The sequence below is a fragment of the Elephas maximus genome, chromosome 1 (genome assembly GCF_024166365.1).
Source record: "Elephas maximus indicus isolate mEleMax1 chromosome 1, mEleMax1 primary haplotype, whole genome shotgun sequence".
NCBI classification, from domain to species: domain Eukaryota; kingdom Metazoa; phylum Chordata; class Mammalia; order Proboscidea; family Elephantidae; genus Elephas; species Elephas maximus.
In genome coordinates, this window is record NC_064819.1 from 117,583,449 (window position 1) to 117,600,783 (window position 17,335).

The 17,335-nt window shown below is 41.6% G+C and overlaps 1 protein-coding gene across 1 annotated transcript; it reads right to left on the minus strand.

Moving 5' to 3' along the window:
• Positions 1–1,535: 1,535 nt before the first annotated feature.
• Positions 1,536–9,930, minus strand: IL17F (interleukin 17F). Its single transcript, XM_049873645.1, has 3 exons — positions 9,900–9,930; positions 3,694–3,914; positions 1,536–1,770 (listed from the first exon to the last, which is right to left on the minus strand). The coding sequence occupies exons 1-3, from the start codon at positions 9,924–9,926 to the stop codon at positions 1,536–1,538; spliced, it is 483 nt and encodes a 160-aa protein (XP_049729602.1). The 5' UTR covers positions 9,927–9,930.
• Positions 9,931–17,335: the final 7,405 nt, after the last annotated feature.

The following is a 17,335-nucleotide window of genomic DNA, read 5'->3' on the forward strand; positions in this document are numbered from 1 at the left end:
GCAAAAGATTCTGGAGCAAAGAGCCGAAGAGCCAGCCTACCCAACCACTCCATCCCTACCCTCACCAACAGACTAGATAGAATTTGCCCACCCAGTTAGAAATGGGTTCAGGGCTCCTGCCACCTGCCCATTCTCAATCTAAGTCCCAGGTGGGAGCTGGGGAGTTGGGAATCTGAATAGTGAGAATGTATGCCACACTTCTTCTCTGGGACCTGGAAGACAAGAGTAATGCTGATGTTCTCTGGGCCAGTGGCATGGCAGTGGGAAAGGAGAAAATGTGATGTGGTGTGTCTGTGTAAGACATGGAAGAGAGAGCCTCTGAGTTACCCAGAGTGGTCTGGAGACTGTCTGGAAGCTCTTACGTTCCCAAGAAGCATAAGAGATGGGTGAAAGCTCCAAAGGGCCCAGAAGTCATAACAAAGGAATACAAAGTGACCACCAAGGCCCTAATGACCGGAGGCTCTGTGGATGGCCGCTACCAACACTTGTGGCCCTTCCATATGCCTTGCTTACTGTTCTTTGTATCCGCAGTGGCTAGCGCCAAAGAAAAAAAAAAAAAAACCCTTGCCGTCAAGTTGATTCCGACTCACAGCAGCCCTATAGGGTAGAACTGCTTCACAGGATTTCCAGGGAGTGGCTGGTGGATTTGCAGTGGCCAGTAAATGTTTGCTTCATAAGCAATTACCAGGGATACTGAGTTCTTCCTGCCCCATTTTCCTTAACTTTTCATGTCCATCCCATGTACCATTAGTAATAAAATAACTCCAACACAGGTGCTCTCATAAGGAAATGTGAAAAACAAATGATAGGTATATAAATGTGAAAATCTTGAGAGCGACAAGGTCTCCGAGTTCAAGGTGAGACTGGAAACGAACACCCAAAGTCTTTTTCAATCACAAGACTTTATTATATGAGTACTTGATATATTTTTTCTCCTAAAATTTTATATAATCAACAGGTCATAAATATATGCACAGTGTCCTTACAAATATAAATATGTAGTCCTTCCAGGCAACCTCATCTATATGTAGCAAATAATAAACATATATACTAGATCCTTGTCCCCTTTTTTACCAAATCCTCCCACCCTGTCCAGCCCTCACCCACACGCTCCTATATTCTGATTATGTTGTCTGTGTTTTCATCTGCATGGAACAGAGGCCCATTTTACCAACAGAGCTCCCAGCTCTGCGTGGCACTGTATCAGGGTGGCTGCATGGCTAGGAGGTGGTCATAAAAGAGCATGAAGGGAGTGGACTAATGGCTTCTTCATGTTCTCCGTCCATTTTCGGGGGTGGGGGGGTGCGACATTGGAATATTTCAGGAAGATGTTATGATTCTAAAGAGCCTCCAGAAAGTTACTACTATATCTAATACAGAGCTTTGAGAATTCCATACAGGTCTTACTAAAATTCCTATGAAGCAGAGGGCATCGGGGACCAGGCAGGACTTGTTGCAGAGCACTAGGTAAAAAAAAAAAAAAAAAACATTTCTACAGCCCCTAACCACTCTTCAGCTGAGAAGACATGCAGCTCTCAGTCCACCTGGTGGACGAGGGGAATGACACAGGTACAGCCAACAGTCACCCGTATCTTCTCCAGCCGAAAGGGCAAGCAGCCCTGGGGTTCCCTCCGGAGGACCAGGATCTCTTGGTGGATGGGAACAGAGTTCATGAAGTCGTTTGGCTTCCCATCAGCGTCAATGCAGCTGAAGGACCTGCACCGGGCCTCTGCGATCGAAGAGGGGAAGCGATTCAGGTCCCGAGTGATGCTGCAGACGGAGCAGGCAAAAGCAGAATGGTGAGGCAAGAGAGGCAGAGGTGGACAGAGGATGAGAGCCCGCAGCGCCGGGTGCTCACCTACAGAAGATGTTCTGAGTCATGTCCTAACGCAGACTGCCTGAGTTCACACACCACCCACCGGCAGTTGCTTAACTCCCTAGGCCTGTTTCCTCAACTATAAAATGGGGATTCTCTCTCATGGGATTGTTGAAAGCATTCAGGTATACAAAAACATAGAAAGCATCGCACTGTGAAAAGTTAGCATTCGATAAATGTTAGCTGTTTTATTTTACCTCAATCTGTATTGCTGTTGTTATTATTATCAACATCATTATTATTTATCCATTTACTCAGAGGTTGAACATCAAATCCCTGGTGGCATAGTGGTTAAGTGCTACGGCTGCTCACCCAAGGGTTGGCAGTTCAAATCCACCAGGCGCTCCTTGGAAACTCTACGGGGCAGTTCTACTCTGTCCTATAGGGTCACTATGAGTTGGAATCAACTCGACAGCACTGGATGTTATCCAGTAGATTTTGACTCAGGGCAACCCCATGTGTTACGGAGTAGAACTGATCCATAGGATTTTCTTGGCTGTAATCTTAATAGCAAATGTAATCTGCTGATGAAGAATATTGAATATACCCTGGACTGCCAGAAGAAGGAACAAATCTGTCTTGAAAGAAGTGTAGCCAGAATGTTCCTTAGATGTGAGGGTAGTAAGACTTTGTCTTGCTTACTTTGGATATGTTATCAGGTAGGAACAGTCCCTGGAGGAGGACATCATGCTTAGTAAAGTAAAGGGTCAGCAAAAAAAAAAAGGAAGACCCTCAATGGGATAGATCGACACAGTGGTGCAACAATAAGCTCAAACATAGCAATGACTGTGAGGATGGCACAGGACCGGGCAGTGTTTCGTTCTGTTGTGCATAGGGTCACTATGAGTCAGAACCAACTCGATGGGCATTTGAGAACATCAACAACACTCTTAATGGAAGCAGATCGCCAGGACTTTCTTCTGCAGTGCCACAGGGTGGGTTCGAACTACCAACCTTCAAGTTAATAGTTGAGTGTAAACTGTTTGCACCACCCAGGAACCTGATATCATAGTTAGGTCTCCCAATATATAGTCCGCTAGGCTTGCTGCTTGGAAAGGAAAGCCAACACCTGTTGTCAGAGGGTTCTCAAAGCCCCAGAGATCTATGAATCCAGTGCTTTCTCTCAGTTTCTCCCTCAATAAGATCCTTACCACGAAGCGTGAAGGCAACAAAGTCAATCCAGCCAATTTGCTGTGATACACACTCCACTCACGTGGAAGAAAATGCAGGCATCCCCAGAAGCACTTCTTGTTCCTGGACTCTCTTTTCATGCTTAGATTTGGAGAGTGCAGGTGGTGCTCTGAGAACCTACACCTTAAGACAAAATCATGAGGCTATACTGTCAAGATCCTCACCTTGCATCCCTCTATTCAAACTGGTCTTTTTCCTCCACTCCTACCTCCTCCCCAGTCCTTGAAGACTGATGTCTAACTAGAATGTATCTGGCTAAGTTGACTTTTCTGGTTGCCGCTTCTCTCCATCCGAAGATAAATTATGAGGGCTGCTTTAAAAAGACCTCTTCCAGCACAGGAAGTTATTAATCTCAAACTAGGACTGCATGAAGCAGACAAAGGCAGAGAGTCAGTGAAAGCTGGGAATTAAAGTATTAGGACCTTTGACCACATAGGCAGACCTAGCCCAAAACGGCAAGAAAACTGTGAGGGTCCAGGTAAAGCAGGATTTCTGCTTTTAAAGAAGAGTGAACGTGAGTGCTTTTATTTTTATTTGTCTATATTTTCTAAACTTTCAACTCTATAACTAGAACCACTTAGCATATTTTTTAAAAGAAAGTGAAGATCTGTCTCCTTTATACTTACTTGTAATCCCAGGGGGAGGTGGAGCGGTTGTTGATGCTTGGCAGAGTGGGACCACCCTGGTTTTTATTGAGGATGCGAATGTCAAGCGCCACGGTGCTCTCCTCCAGAGAGGGGCAATTCTCAGGTGTTCGGAGGGCAGTTGCCCCTGCTTTGGGGATTTTCCAAGCTACCACCATCCTCAGGAGGGCGAGCCCTAATATCAACAGCAGTAGGGGCTTGACCTGGAAAAGAGAGGAGGTTACAGTTGGCTAGGGCCTCTGGTGTTGCTTACTGGAAAGAGATACTGCACATTCCCGTTGAACTCAGCATTCCCGGTCTGTTATGGATTGAATCGTGTCCGCCAAAAAGTAATGTTGAGATCCTAGCCACTTGTACCTGTGAAGGTGACCTTGTTTGGAAATAGCATCTCTGAAGATGTTGTCAGTTAACGTGAGCTCATGCCAGAGCAGAGTAGGTCCTAATCCCATTAGAGTGATCTTATAAAAGAGGAGAAGAGACGCAGAGAGACACACAGAGGGAAACTGGCCATGCGAAGATGCATGCACAAGCCAAGGAACACCAAGAAACACCTGGGGCTACCAGAAGGTGGAAGAGGTGAGGATCTTTCCCTAGAGCAGACAGAGCACACTGCCCTGCCAATGCTCTGAATTTGGACTCCTGCCTCCACAACCGTGAAACAATAAATTTCTGTTGCTTAAAGCCATCTACTTTGTGGTGTTTTGTTACAGCAGCTCTAGGAAAATAGATCCTTTTCTAGGCTCGGGGCTTTTCTTTGAACTTCAGTTCTTTGAACTATTACCATTACCTGAAAATGGTAATAGTCATACCTGAAAATAGCAGGGCATCAAACTAAGAACTAAACTCACAAGCCTGGTGATTGCAGCCCTCTGCAGTCTCCGAGCTCCCAACAGTGAGACAGAGAACATCAGGGCCTGGGGCTGGATTTGAATCTTACTCTGACTTCCTCACTGAGCCTCTAGTTTCTCTTCTTTCCAATTAGACAATAATATTCATCTTATAATGATATTAACAGGATTTTGTGAAATTTTTTAGGTAAACCACCTTGTGGTACAATTAATTACTTTCATGTGTGGCCTTTCTAGCCATGGTCACGTAATTCCCACCTAGGTGATTGGACAGGACTGTGTGATAAGGTAGTTGTGGCCCATCAAGGGGATTGGTCAGTTTTGCCTTAAAAGAGTCAATTCCAGACCAGAGAGGAGAGCCCACCACCACCAAAGAAGGAGAGATCCTCAGCAGAGACCCGCAGGAGATGGTGCAGTGGGCTTCCTGGCCCATGGTGGGAGAAAGCTGACTGCCTTTGGGCAGAGACTGAGGGCCAGGGAGAAGTCTTTGCCTGAACCATGAATTTGGGATTTGCCAGCCTCCACAGCTGGATGAGCCGTTTCCTTTATATAATTCCTGAGCTCTGTGAGACATTGCAGGGAATTAGGGAACCCAAAGACAGGAGGGAGAATCCTGAGACGAGAGGGAGTAGTTGATGTTAGAGATGATGAAGTGGTACAGCAGCTTGGAAAAGTTAGACATCTGGGACATCTTCAATATCCAAGTCATAGGAACCAGCTTTGTGCTGACACTTAAAAAAGAAATTATTCATTTACACCTATAAATCTGCATGACACAACATGGATGTTTAATAAATTACAGCTCTTATTTTTATTTCCAACCTCGCAGCCCATGAATTCTACACAAAATGCTTCCTCCCAGCCCTTCCTCCACCTAGAAGACCCTGCCCCACCTCTGTTTATCAAAACCCAACCCTTCCATCAAGGCCCTACTCAGTTGCCCAGAACTCTCCGTAAAGTAATTCTATCAACAGTATGTTTATTATCCTAAAATCTTAAAGCTTTTACAGTCTAGCACTCAAGCAGCATTTTTTTTAATTGTCTTGAAAAGTAGTATTCATAATTATGTTCGATCTGCACCCATTAAGTTTAAAGTTCTTGCAGAGGAACATCTCATGGAATGGGTGCTCCAGAAATACTTCCTGGATGAATAAAAGAATGGGTGAGTGAATGAATGAACAAAATGATACAGTTAAATTAAGTAATATAGTTAAGTTCAATGCAGTAAGAAAAACATTATGCAAAACCAACTATCACAAAGTTCTAATTATCCATGCAAATTGAAAGACACAGGGCACTAATGATGCACAACCACAGAGAATGTGGAAAGTATATCTCTTTAGCTCTGGAACTTATTTTTTTACACTTAACATTGAAATATCAGTTTATCTGCTGTTACAGAAGTGCATGAAGAATGAAAAGCGCTCTGTGAAGACTTAACTAAAAGAAAAACTAAAAACGTCTCCAGCTTCCCTTTGTCACTGCCATGCTTCATTCATCCCACAGTCTCCACCTCACCTTACTGGGGATGGACAGTTCCCGTAACTAACTCTCTTCAAAGGAGCCCTGGTCTGCTAAGCAAAAGGTAGGTGGTTCAAACCCACCAGCCACTCCATGGGAAAAAAGACCTGGTGATCTACTTCCATAAAGATTACAGTTTAGGAAGCTCTTCGGGGCAGTTCTGCTCTGTTATATAGGGTCGCTATGAGTCCGAATCGACTCGATGGCACACAACAATGAGTATATGACGGAGCCCTGGTGGCACAGTGGCTAAGGGCTCAGCTGCTAACTGAAAGGTTGGAAGTTCAAACCCACCAGGCACTCCAGGAGAGAAAGATGTGGCAGACTGCTTCCATAAAGATTACAGCCTTGCAAATGCTATGGGGCGCTTCTACTCTGTCCTATAGGGTCACTATGAGTCAGAATCGACTCAACAGCAATGGGTATGTACATGATCAACACTGTGCTAGTAATGCCCAGTGGACAAGCGAGACATGGGATTTGCCCTCATGCAACTTCCATACTTACAAAGTGTTATAAAGGGGTCCTGAGACAGCTTTCCAAGCCTACCAATCACTTCTTTAGGTTTCCTAAGTAAATTCCTCCTTTGCATTTTCTCTTTGGTATCATATTCACTAAATCATTTCTAATTTCATTACCAAAGCTTTAAAGTAACTGTACTTTGGGGTTATGTAGTTTTGGAATAATGACCATGTTTCTAACAATTCATTATTATAATTGCTCATATTCTTAGAGCATTTTAGAAAACACTTTCACAACTCTTTAAATACTGGCATCTCTTAACTAACTTGTGAGGCAGGTAGAACTAGTATTAATTATCCCAGTTAGACAGGTGAGAGAGTTGTGACCGAAAGGTAATAAATAAGTTGGTCAACTTAACCAGTCCGTTAGTGCCTTCCTGGGTGTCAGTAGACAGGGCTATTTCCACTTAAGCCTATTGTTATTATCAACACATAACTACTCGTAATGTTTAATCTTAGCTTTGTCTCATTAGAGGAAGGAGCATTTTCAGCAATATCACAGCTGTATCAGAATTGCGTGAGTACTGTAGGTCACATAGCCCTTTATCAGGAAATCAGATGATGTTTGAAAATCATTCTAGTTTGCTCCACAAAGCTTTTGATCTGAAACGGTAGATTTTAGTGGTTATATAAAAGGTGGTGGCTTTGATAAGGTTCCTGCTGGTTCAGAGCATTTTATAGACTTGAATTCTTATATTCCACTTATGAGGCAGATAAATAGCTATCATTCTGCAGGACAGGCAACACAGATAGGAGAAACCTACTGAAGGTGAACAGTAACAGGATACCAACCTTCTCAGCCCAGCTTTGCTCCTCACTCGAATGTGAGCCCACCTGAGACACTATTTGTCTCCTGAGGACATCTGCAATTCATGCTCTCCCCCATGTAGGAATGAACTCCAAAACCTGGCCAGCTCCTGTGTCCGTGAGAAGTTGCCTAAACTACTTCTGGAGGATGGCCCCTCTGCCTACACCTCCCAGCTTCTAATCCTGCTCTGAGGCCACTTGTACCAGCCAGGTTTCTTCCTGACCACCCAACAGGTTTCTTCAAAGAAATAAGAACTAGATATTACTTTGAAGCAAAAAACTACCCAGCAGACTTGTCTGGACACAATGACTTTAAATGCAGAAATCTTGCCCCTGAACCAATCGAAAAGAAGCATTTTGTACGCGGACCCAGAAAATCTAGATTCAAGTTCTAATTCTTGTGCTTCTGGTATCCCCATTTCCATTGCCATTGAGTTGATTCTGGCTCATAGCGACCCTGTAGGACAGAATAGAATTGCTCCATACAGTTTCCGAGGAGCGCCTGGTGGATTTGAACTGCTGACCTTTTAGTTAGCAGACATTGCAATTAACCATTACACCACCAGGGTTTTCTTATGGTATCCAGTGATGTTAAATAAAAACTTAACCAAATTGAGCTCTTGGTCATCTGGATAATGGAGAAAGTAATCCTTATCTACTTCACTGGGTTGATGAGAGTCTCAAAACCAAAAAAACAAACCCGTATGTGTCAAGTCGGTTTCACCTCAGAGTGACCCTATAAGACAGAGTGAAACTGGCCCATAGGGTTTCCAAGGAACAGCTGGTGGATTTGAACTGCTTTTGAACACTGTGCCACTCAGGGGTAATAATAATATTACTGTGATGCTTTCTGTATCTTTATTAGTTGTTATATTCTAAACTAACTAATAATAGTTAATACTTATTGAATGCTTTCTCTACCCTTATTGATTTTTGTACATTTAAAATGTAATATTAAAACTAAAAACTAAGTGTGCAAAGATCTGCCATTTTAAAGTATAGAATTCAGTCATTCTCAATTATATCAAAACCAGACAAAAGCTTAAAAATGAAAACCCCAGGAGGGAGATGTCATTATTATTTCTACCACACAGATGAGGAAACTGAGCACAGAGAGGTTAAAAAACTAAACCCAAATCCCACATTTAGGAAGTGATAGAGCCAGATCTGTCTGACTCCAAAGCCTATACCCCTAAATACTGCGTTTGCTGCATTTCTTTTAATCTCTGAAACAATATACACTTATAAAATAGTGTTACCTCTGTATGCCTTGAACCTTTTATGAAATCCAAGCTCTTTTAAGTTGCATAGCTTGTAAAAGGAGAATGAAAGAAGATTTATCTAAAGCAATAATATGGTCAGTGATTTTCCAGGCCTTGTTTTCATGTTCCTCTGTATTAAATTCTTCCCAAGCCTTACCTGACTAACACCGGGCAAGACTCCAGACTCAGGTGAAGTAGATTTCCATCACACTAACATCTCTCTTCTCCAAAAGGAATTAGGCAATTCAAAAATTAGCTATCAGAGGCATGAGAAATTTCTCTCCTATAGGAGCTGTCCAAAGTTCAACATCAGGTGGTTTCATTTCCAACATTCAGGGCATTCCTTGTCTAATTCTAGTCTTTGAGGAATCATTAAACCTCTCTGAACCCCAGCTTTCTTGGTTAAAAAAAAGATATGTTGTTGCTGTTAGTTGCCATCGAGTCATTTCCGACTCGTGGCAATCCCTTACGTTACAGGTTAGCAGCCAAGCACTTAACCCACTGTGCCACCAGGGCTTATATGTGTGTGTATGTATCTCCTAAAATGCTGTCTTATCTCCCACCATGAGATAAGAGTTTTAGGCCAACCTAACTCTGCTGTGGGTGGTGACAGGACAGACCATGTCCAGTTGTCTGTGATGCCAAGAACTGTGGAATTTAACACCACCTGTGCAAAATTCATCAAGTGAGGAGCTATATTCTGTGTCCTGTTATAACTGTTGTTATTTCTTTTTCTCCACCAGAGTGGAATCAAAACTGAAGTCAGCTCTGTTCTTTAAAGAGACACACAAAACGGGGAAACCCCTGGAGTATGGCCCCTCGGATACCCTCTTAGCTCAGTAATGAGGCCACTCCTAAGGTTCACCCTTTAGCCAAAGATTAGACAGGCCCATAAAACAAAACTAAAGGGACACACCAGCCCAGGGGCAAGGACTAGAAGGCAGGAGGTGACAGGAAAGCTGGTAATAGGGAAACCAAGGGTGAGAAGGGGAGAGTGTTGACATGTCATGCGCTTGGTAACCAATGTCACAAAACAGCATGTGTCCTAATTGTTTAATGAGAAACTAGTTTTTTCCATAAATTTTTATCTAAGGTACAACAAAAAATTAAAAATAAAATTGAAATACAGAAAATAAATAAAGAGACCCAAAAAAGACCCCAGTCAAGCCCAGTTCCTAGAAATCTGCTTTCCTGAAACCCTAGTGATGACAAGAATTATTAATACTCACCACAGCTGTGTCACTGGGGATGGCCATTGTCGTTTTACTCTGGGTGCCTGCTTTGTGCAGAAAGCTCTTTCTGTGCCTGTGTTGTGTCAGTGAGAGTACCTGTTGGTTTTATAGCAATCACTGTCCCTGTTTCTCTTGACCTGCTTACTGTCTTTAAGTTGTGGTTGACCCAAAATTACTGACGAATGTAGCTTTTTTTTTTAATTCTACTTTCTGAAGGGAAACCAAAGGAGAACCCTAAAAAAGAATGACAGAAAAATGACCAAACCTTCCTTTTCCTCTACCTCACTTCCACCCTCGTTGCCCTCAAAGTATTCTTAACTAATTTAAGAACATTCTTGATGAATTGACTACAGAAATGAACCAAGATACAAATTACCGCCATCATCATTTATGTTCTTCCACAAATTGCTGACAACCCTTGTCACACACTCTATGTTCTACTTTCCAGTATTCACCAATCATGCAATATGAATCATGATTTAAGTGGTGGGTAAATCATCTTTAGAACAGCCTTGGTTTTAAACTAGAGAACTAGCTTTGCCTCCATTAATAGATGGGAAAACAAAACCAAACAATGAATAACATCAGTGAGAGATTCAAAATTGTATCTCCAGGTAGTCTACCTGTACTAATTCTATTTTTAATCCCATGGCTAGAACTCTACTGGTGTTTAACAATTGTTCTTTATACAACATACAAATGACCATTATCTTGGCTACTTCTGATTAAGGATGATTTTTTTTTTAAACAAAATAAATTAGCAAATAAAAGCCTTTAAATCCTCTGATGTATAATTCTAGATGACCTATGAAATTTAATTTGTCTCACTGTGGTTCAGATCAATGAACATTTATTAAGCATGTGCTATAACGAAATGGTTAACACGCTTGGCTACTAACCAAAAGGTTGGATATTCGAATCCACCCAGAGGTGTCTCCAAAAAAAGGCCTGGTTAACCACTCTGAAAAAAAAAATTAGCCTTTGAGAATCCTATGGAGCACAGTTCAGCTTAGACACACATGGGGTCACCATTTCAGAGTCTAATCTACAGCAACTGGTTTAGGAATCCCTGGTGGAACAAACAGTTGTGCTTGGCTACTCCTCAAAGGTTGGCAGTTTGAATCCATCCAGAGCTCCTCAGAAGACAGGCCTGTCAATCTACTTTCAAAAGATCACAGCCTTTGAAAACCCTATGGAGCACAGTTCTACTCTGACATACATGGGGTTGCCATGAGTCTGAATGAACTCGACGACAACTGGTTATATGCCATTATACCATAGGGATACACAGACATCTCCAAAATAACAGTAACTTACTTTTTATCTCAAGAAAGATCAAATAAAATTGAACATATTCTTTAAAAAAAGGCGGGGTACCTTCTACCAAGACAAAGTTATTTTCCTGTATAGTAACATTTGGGCAACTCTCCTTCATTTTCTTTAACTGAAGGAAATAAAGAGGAAGGTATGCTTGAGTTCATTTGGAAGGACCTCAGAGATTGATCAAAAATTCTTTTGTGATCACAAGCCTTTCATTCATGTTGTTCCTGTCCATGCCCGTGGATTCTTTTCTGCTCCTCTCCTCTGAACGTTCAGTTTAACACCTGCAAGATGACTTCCTTGAATCATCCTCTCAGGAATCATTCCTTTCTTCATTATCTCAGTGCTCATATTTTGTCTATCTCACACTTGCTTACATATTTTTTTAGAGTGATGCTCTAGTGTCTTCCTAGATTTGGGGTGAATTTGTACCCCCCCCCCATATTCTCTACCAGTCTTCCTCCCCAAATATACATCCTCTAATATACAGTCTAAATTAAAACAGTGTATTTTTTCTGCAAAGATTTGTTTAAGACAAATCCCCTAGGAACCCCTTCCAGCTGGACTGAAGCTCCTAAGCCCACTTTATAAAGAATTTTCAAGGCTTCACCAGATATGTTCTTCCATGTACACAGTAAAGCCAGCTCCATTAAATCAAGAGGCACGTTTTCAGTTTTATTTGTATCACTCATGCTACCAAAGCAATGTATGCAAGAGACCCTTAAATACATATTAAATTGAGTGGGTTGAGTCACCCACTTTCTTTAGTGGGCTCCTCTCCTTTCAGAGTCTTACCTCAATGCATAGAAAAATACACCCACTTTCTTGAAAAAAGAAACAGTAAATTCACCTTGGATTAAAAGTACCTGATCCTATACAAAATAATTTGCTGGATCACAGGGGATAACTAAATGGTCATTTATCTAAGAAGAAAGCAATGCTAACTTTTATATCCAGTGGTCAACCAGTTTCCCCCCTCAGGGTAAAAATAACTAATCTATCAGGTTGCCAAATTAGCAATCGGCCATCATCAAGTTCTGAGTCAACAGATGCAGATCATTATTTCATTTGACATTTATTGAGTACTTCTTATTAGTCATGCACTAACACTGAAGACACAATAATGAATATATGATGAATACACAGTTGACAATGGTGAACTGACTGCCTCTGGACTACCCATGACTCAGGCTGTCACAGCTCTGAGAGTTTCCATAATGCAAGTGAGGCTTTTATTCAACATACTGACAGCCAGGACCCTCTACAGACAACTCCAAAAGCCTGCAGAAAATAATCCAAAAGACTCTAGTTACAGGAATAAGTTACACACAGCCTCATGCATGATAAAATATGCTAGCTAGTCAAGCATCCCATGAAGTGTGAGATAAGTCCACAAGTCAGTCCTCACCTCTGACACCAACTGCAAAGTTCTAGATTCCCCAAGACTACTCTGGGATTTAATAGTTCACTATAAGGATACATAGAACTCACTGAAAGCTGTTATAATCATAGTTTTGGTTTATTACAGTGAAGGGATACTGTGTAAAATCAGGTAACGGAAAAGATGCGTAGGGCAGAGTCCAGGAGTTCCAAACGCAGATGTTCCAGTTATCCCCTCCCAGTGAAGCCATGGACAGTGTTACCGCCTCCTAGCAATGATGTGTGACAATATGCATGGAGTATTGTCAACCAGGGGAGCTCACCCGAGCCTTGATGACAAGAGTTTTTATTAGGTTCTGTCAAGTAGACATAGTTGACTGTCTATGTGGCTGACCTCAGTCTCTAGCCTCTCCAGAGGTCAAGCTGATACCTCATGACTCAAAGCCCCTCCATAAATCATATTGTTAGACTATGTGGTGTGGTCCAAGGCCCACAGATAAACAAAGACACTCTTATCGGGCAAGACATTCCAAAGGCTTAGAGATTGCCTCCCAGCAGCTGAGGGCAAAGGCCAGACCCCTCTTTGAGCAAGGTGAAACTCTTTACTATACACATCCAATTCAGCAAGGCTTCTTTTATGTCCTACCACATGCGTGGAGCCGCACTACATATGGTTGGAGTTACTACTACATGTAAACACAGTCTCCACCTTAATGAACCTTAAAATCTAGTTATAGAACGAAAGCATGCACACATAGGTTAACCAATAAGATAATAGCATGAGATTGTTGGGGATATTGCTAGTACCAATGTACACATTTAGTTTTACAAATTCAATTTTCAAGATGTTTTATCATCCTTCCAAAAAAAAGTTTAATCTAATCAAAGTATGCTGTCATAACAAAGCAGTGTATCTGTTGATACAGAAATGGTGCCTAGAAATGAGGAGCTACTATAACAAAAGGCTAAAATACATGGCACTGACAGCAGTGGCAGGTGGCAGGCTGTGATGACACTGGCATTATAGACTGGATAAATGATGATCTGTGTTAGAGTATAGCAAACCTTTCATAAAACTATTGCCTACAATAACTTGAGAGGCAGATATTGTACCTAATAAACTTGCAGCTCTAGAGGAAAAGAGTCAAAAACAGAATGTTCGTTGTATATGCTATTGTCTACTGTAAGGTAATACAAGAAAAAGATGAGCTCAGGAAAGAGTTGGCAAGTTTGCAAACAAAAACAAAAAGAGATTAAGAAAGTGGAGAAATTCAGTGCCCTGCAGGGTTCAAAAAGCAACTATTTCTATCTCCCTAAAATAAAGATAAGATTGAAAAAGGCCTTGAGGGAGAAATATCCACTAAAAACTTTCAACCAAATAAATTTCCTTAGGACAAGAATCAGAGTAAAACTCAGCACAACTAGATGGTGCCTGGCTACTACCACTGACTACTTTGACAGGGATCACAATAGAGGGTCCCAGGCAGAGCTGGAGAAAAATGTAGAACAAAATTCTAACTCACAAAAAGAGACCAGACTTACTGGCCTGACAGAGACTGGAGAAACCCCAAGAGTATGGCCCCAGGTTACCCTTTTAGTTCAGTACTGAAGTCACACTGGAAGGTCACTTGTTAGCCAAAGATTACACAGGTCCATAAAACAAAACAAGACTAAAGGGGCACAACAGCCCAGGAGCAAGGACTAGAAGGCAGGAGGGAACAGGAAAGCTGGTAGTAGGGACCCCAAGGTCGAGAAGGGGAGAGGGTTGACATGTCAGGGGGTCAGTAACCAATGTCATAAAACAATATGTGTATTAATTGTTTAATGAGAAGCCAGTTTGTTAGGTAAACCTTGATCTAAAGTACAACAATAAAAAAAAAAATCAGAGGGAAGTAAATCTTTTTAATTGGATAAAATAACTCAGAATAAAGAGACTAAGGGTATCAAAAAAAAAAAAAAAAAAAAACCTGTTGCCTTAGGCTGGATTCTGACTCCTAGAGACCCTAAAGGACAGAGTAGAACTGCTCCATAGGATTTCCAAGGCTATAATCTTTATGGGGAGCCCCAGTGGCACAGTAGTTGAGAGCTCAGCTGCTAACTAAAGGTCAGCAGCTCAAACCCACCAACTGCTCCTTGGAAAATGTATGGGACAGTTCTCCTCTGTTCTGATGGTCACTATGAGTTGGAACTGACTCAGTGGCAACAGGTTTGGTTTTTTGGTTTTGAGGCTATTATCAACCCAGTGAAGTAGATAAGGCTTACTCTCTCAAAAAGCAGAATTGGGGTCTAATTAAAGAATTTCAACATGCCCTGGCTACAGGGTTCCCACAGTGTCAGCCCAGCAGAATTTCAAAGTGGCTACAGGCTAAATCCGCTGTGCATCTCCTATTCTTTTCCTTTCTAAATAAAAGTATTTCTTGCTACTTTCCTGTCTCCATTCCACCCATGCAGGCCTTATGTAATGAGCTATAGAGAGTACCATTAGAAATTCTGAACTTTGAGCTAGATCCTCTGATAGAATGAGACTTTAGATGCCCTCCCTTTGGGAGGGCATGAAGATACTACATATGCAAGCAGAGTGAACCCAGTATTTGGTGAACAGAAGGGTGGACTGTGGTAGGCCGTATTCATGATTACCAAAATGCTGTTTCTCTCTACTTCTAGGAACATGGAGGATTATACTCTTTTGCCTCCTTGAAGTTTGGCATGCTGTGTGAATCGCTTTGGCCAATGAAATACGAGTGGAAGTAAAGTGAGTCACTTCCAAGCAGAAGAATCTAAATACCCATAGGTCATTCTCCATCCCCTCTCTTTTCCTGCCTCAGGGACTGTGGGAGTACTTGGAGAAATTGTATCTTTGTAAGAGGATGGAGCCGCCATTAATCTGGATCCCTGAATGAGTATAATGAGCTCCCTACTGATCCACACTGGATATCAAAGCATAATCAAGCAATAAGTTTTTGTTCTTGTAAACCTTCGGGATTTGGGGGTTATTTTTTACGGTAGTATATCCTGAGTGACACAAAGGGTTAAGCACTTGACTACTAACTGAAAGAGCGGAGGTTCTAACCCACCCAGAGACTCCTCAGAATGCAGGTCTGCTTCTAAAAAGTCACAGTCTTAAAAACAACATGGGGTAGTTCTACTCTGCACACATGGGGACGCCATGAGTCAGAATCAAAAGCAACTCATTTGTTTTTGTTTATAGCATATACTGATATAAACATTAAAAAAGTTTATGAGCTTTTCTGATCATTTTTCTTTTTTTTTTTTAATCAGAACGCTGACTCCTCATTAAAACAATGAGTTACATAATGTTATCATATACTAGGTTTAAGGAGTATTCATGAAGAATACTGTCAGTTTGTTGTACTGTGGTGGCTTGTACTCATTATGATGTTGGAAGCTATGCCACCAGTATTTCAAACACCAGCAGGGACACCCATGCTGGACAGATTCCAGTGGAGCTTTCAGACTAAGGCGAACTAGAAAGAAAGGCCTGGTGATCTATCCCCCAAAATTAGCCAATAAAAACCTTATGGATCACAACAGAATATTGTCCAATATAGTGTTGGAAGATGAGCCCCCTAGCTTGAAATGCACCACACAATAGCCACTACAATAGACTCAAACATAACAACAATCATGAAGATGGTGCAGAGCTGGGCAGTTTTTCACTCTGTTATATATAAGGTTACCATGAGTCAGAGCAGACTTTTCAGCAACTAGCAACAGTTAACAGAAGATAAAAATGTAGAAGTACTCTCGCTGTAGCTTGCTCTCGTTCTCTTTCCCTGTCTCTCTCTCCTTGAAAACAGTTGCAGAAGACGGGAGGGATGGGAAAGGGAGATTGGAAGTAAAAGCTGAGAAAGAAGAGAAGGGAGAAAAAAAGACTTAGGAAAGGAGCTTCCCCAGTGCACTGTGTGAGAATCACATGTGGAATAAGGTTGAAGTCACTGGAGAAAGCTCCAGATCAAATGAGGAACCCCTTAATTCTGAATCTATTCTATGGACTTGTGGAGACTTCTGCACCAGAGTTACCTTATTGTTAATGGCATCATTTATTGAACACTCACTCTGAACCAGTCACTGTTCTGGGTACTTAACATGGGTGAGAGAAAGAAAAAAAAAAAGTGCTGGAAAATGACCACAACAGTTTCTGCCATCCAGGAGAGCCATGAACTTTATGTCAGACCAGATGGAGCTTCTGTTTCAGAGAGAATTTATGTTGATGGGCATTTTTGGAAGCACAAAGGTAGAGCCTAATCCATAAAAATAACAGGAATTTGAGTTACCCCTAGAAAGAAGAGAAATAGGAGAAAAAAAAAAGTGCCAGTAAGAAACATTCAGTAGCTGAGGTGGTAGGGAACTTTTAAGAGTAGTGAGACTTCACCATACACAAAAACTAATTCAAAATGGATCAAAGACCCGAATATAAAGCCAAAAACTATAAAGTTCATAGAAGAAAACATAGCATCAATGCTAGGTGCCCTAATACACAGCATTAACACGATACAAACCATAACCAATAACACACAAACTCCAGAAGATAAGCTAGATAACTGGGATCTTCTAAAAATTAAACACTTAAGCTCCTCAAAAAGACTTCACCAAAAGAGTAAAAAGAGAACCTATAGACTGGGGGAAAAAAAAAATTGGCTATTACAAATCAGACGAAGGTCTAATCTCTAAAATCTACAGGAAAATCCAACACAAAAAGACAAATAGTCCAG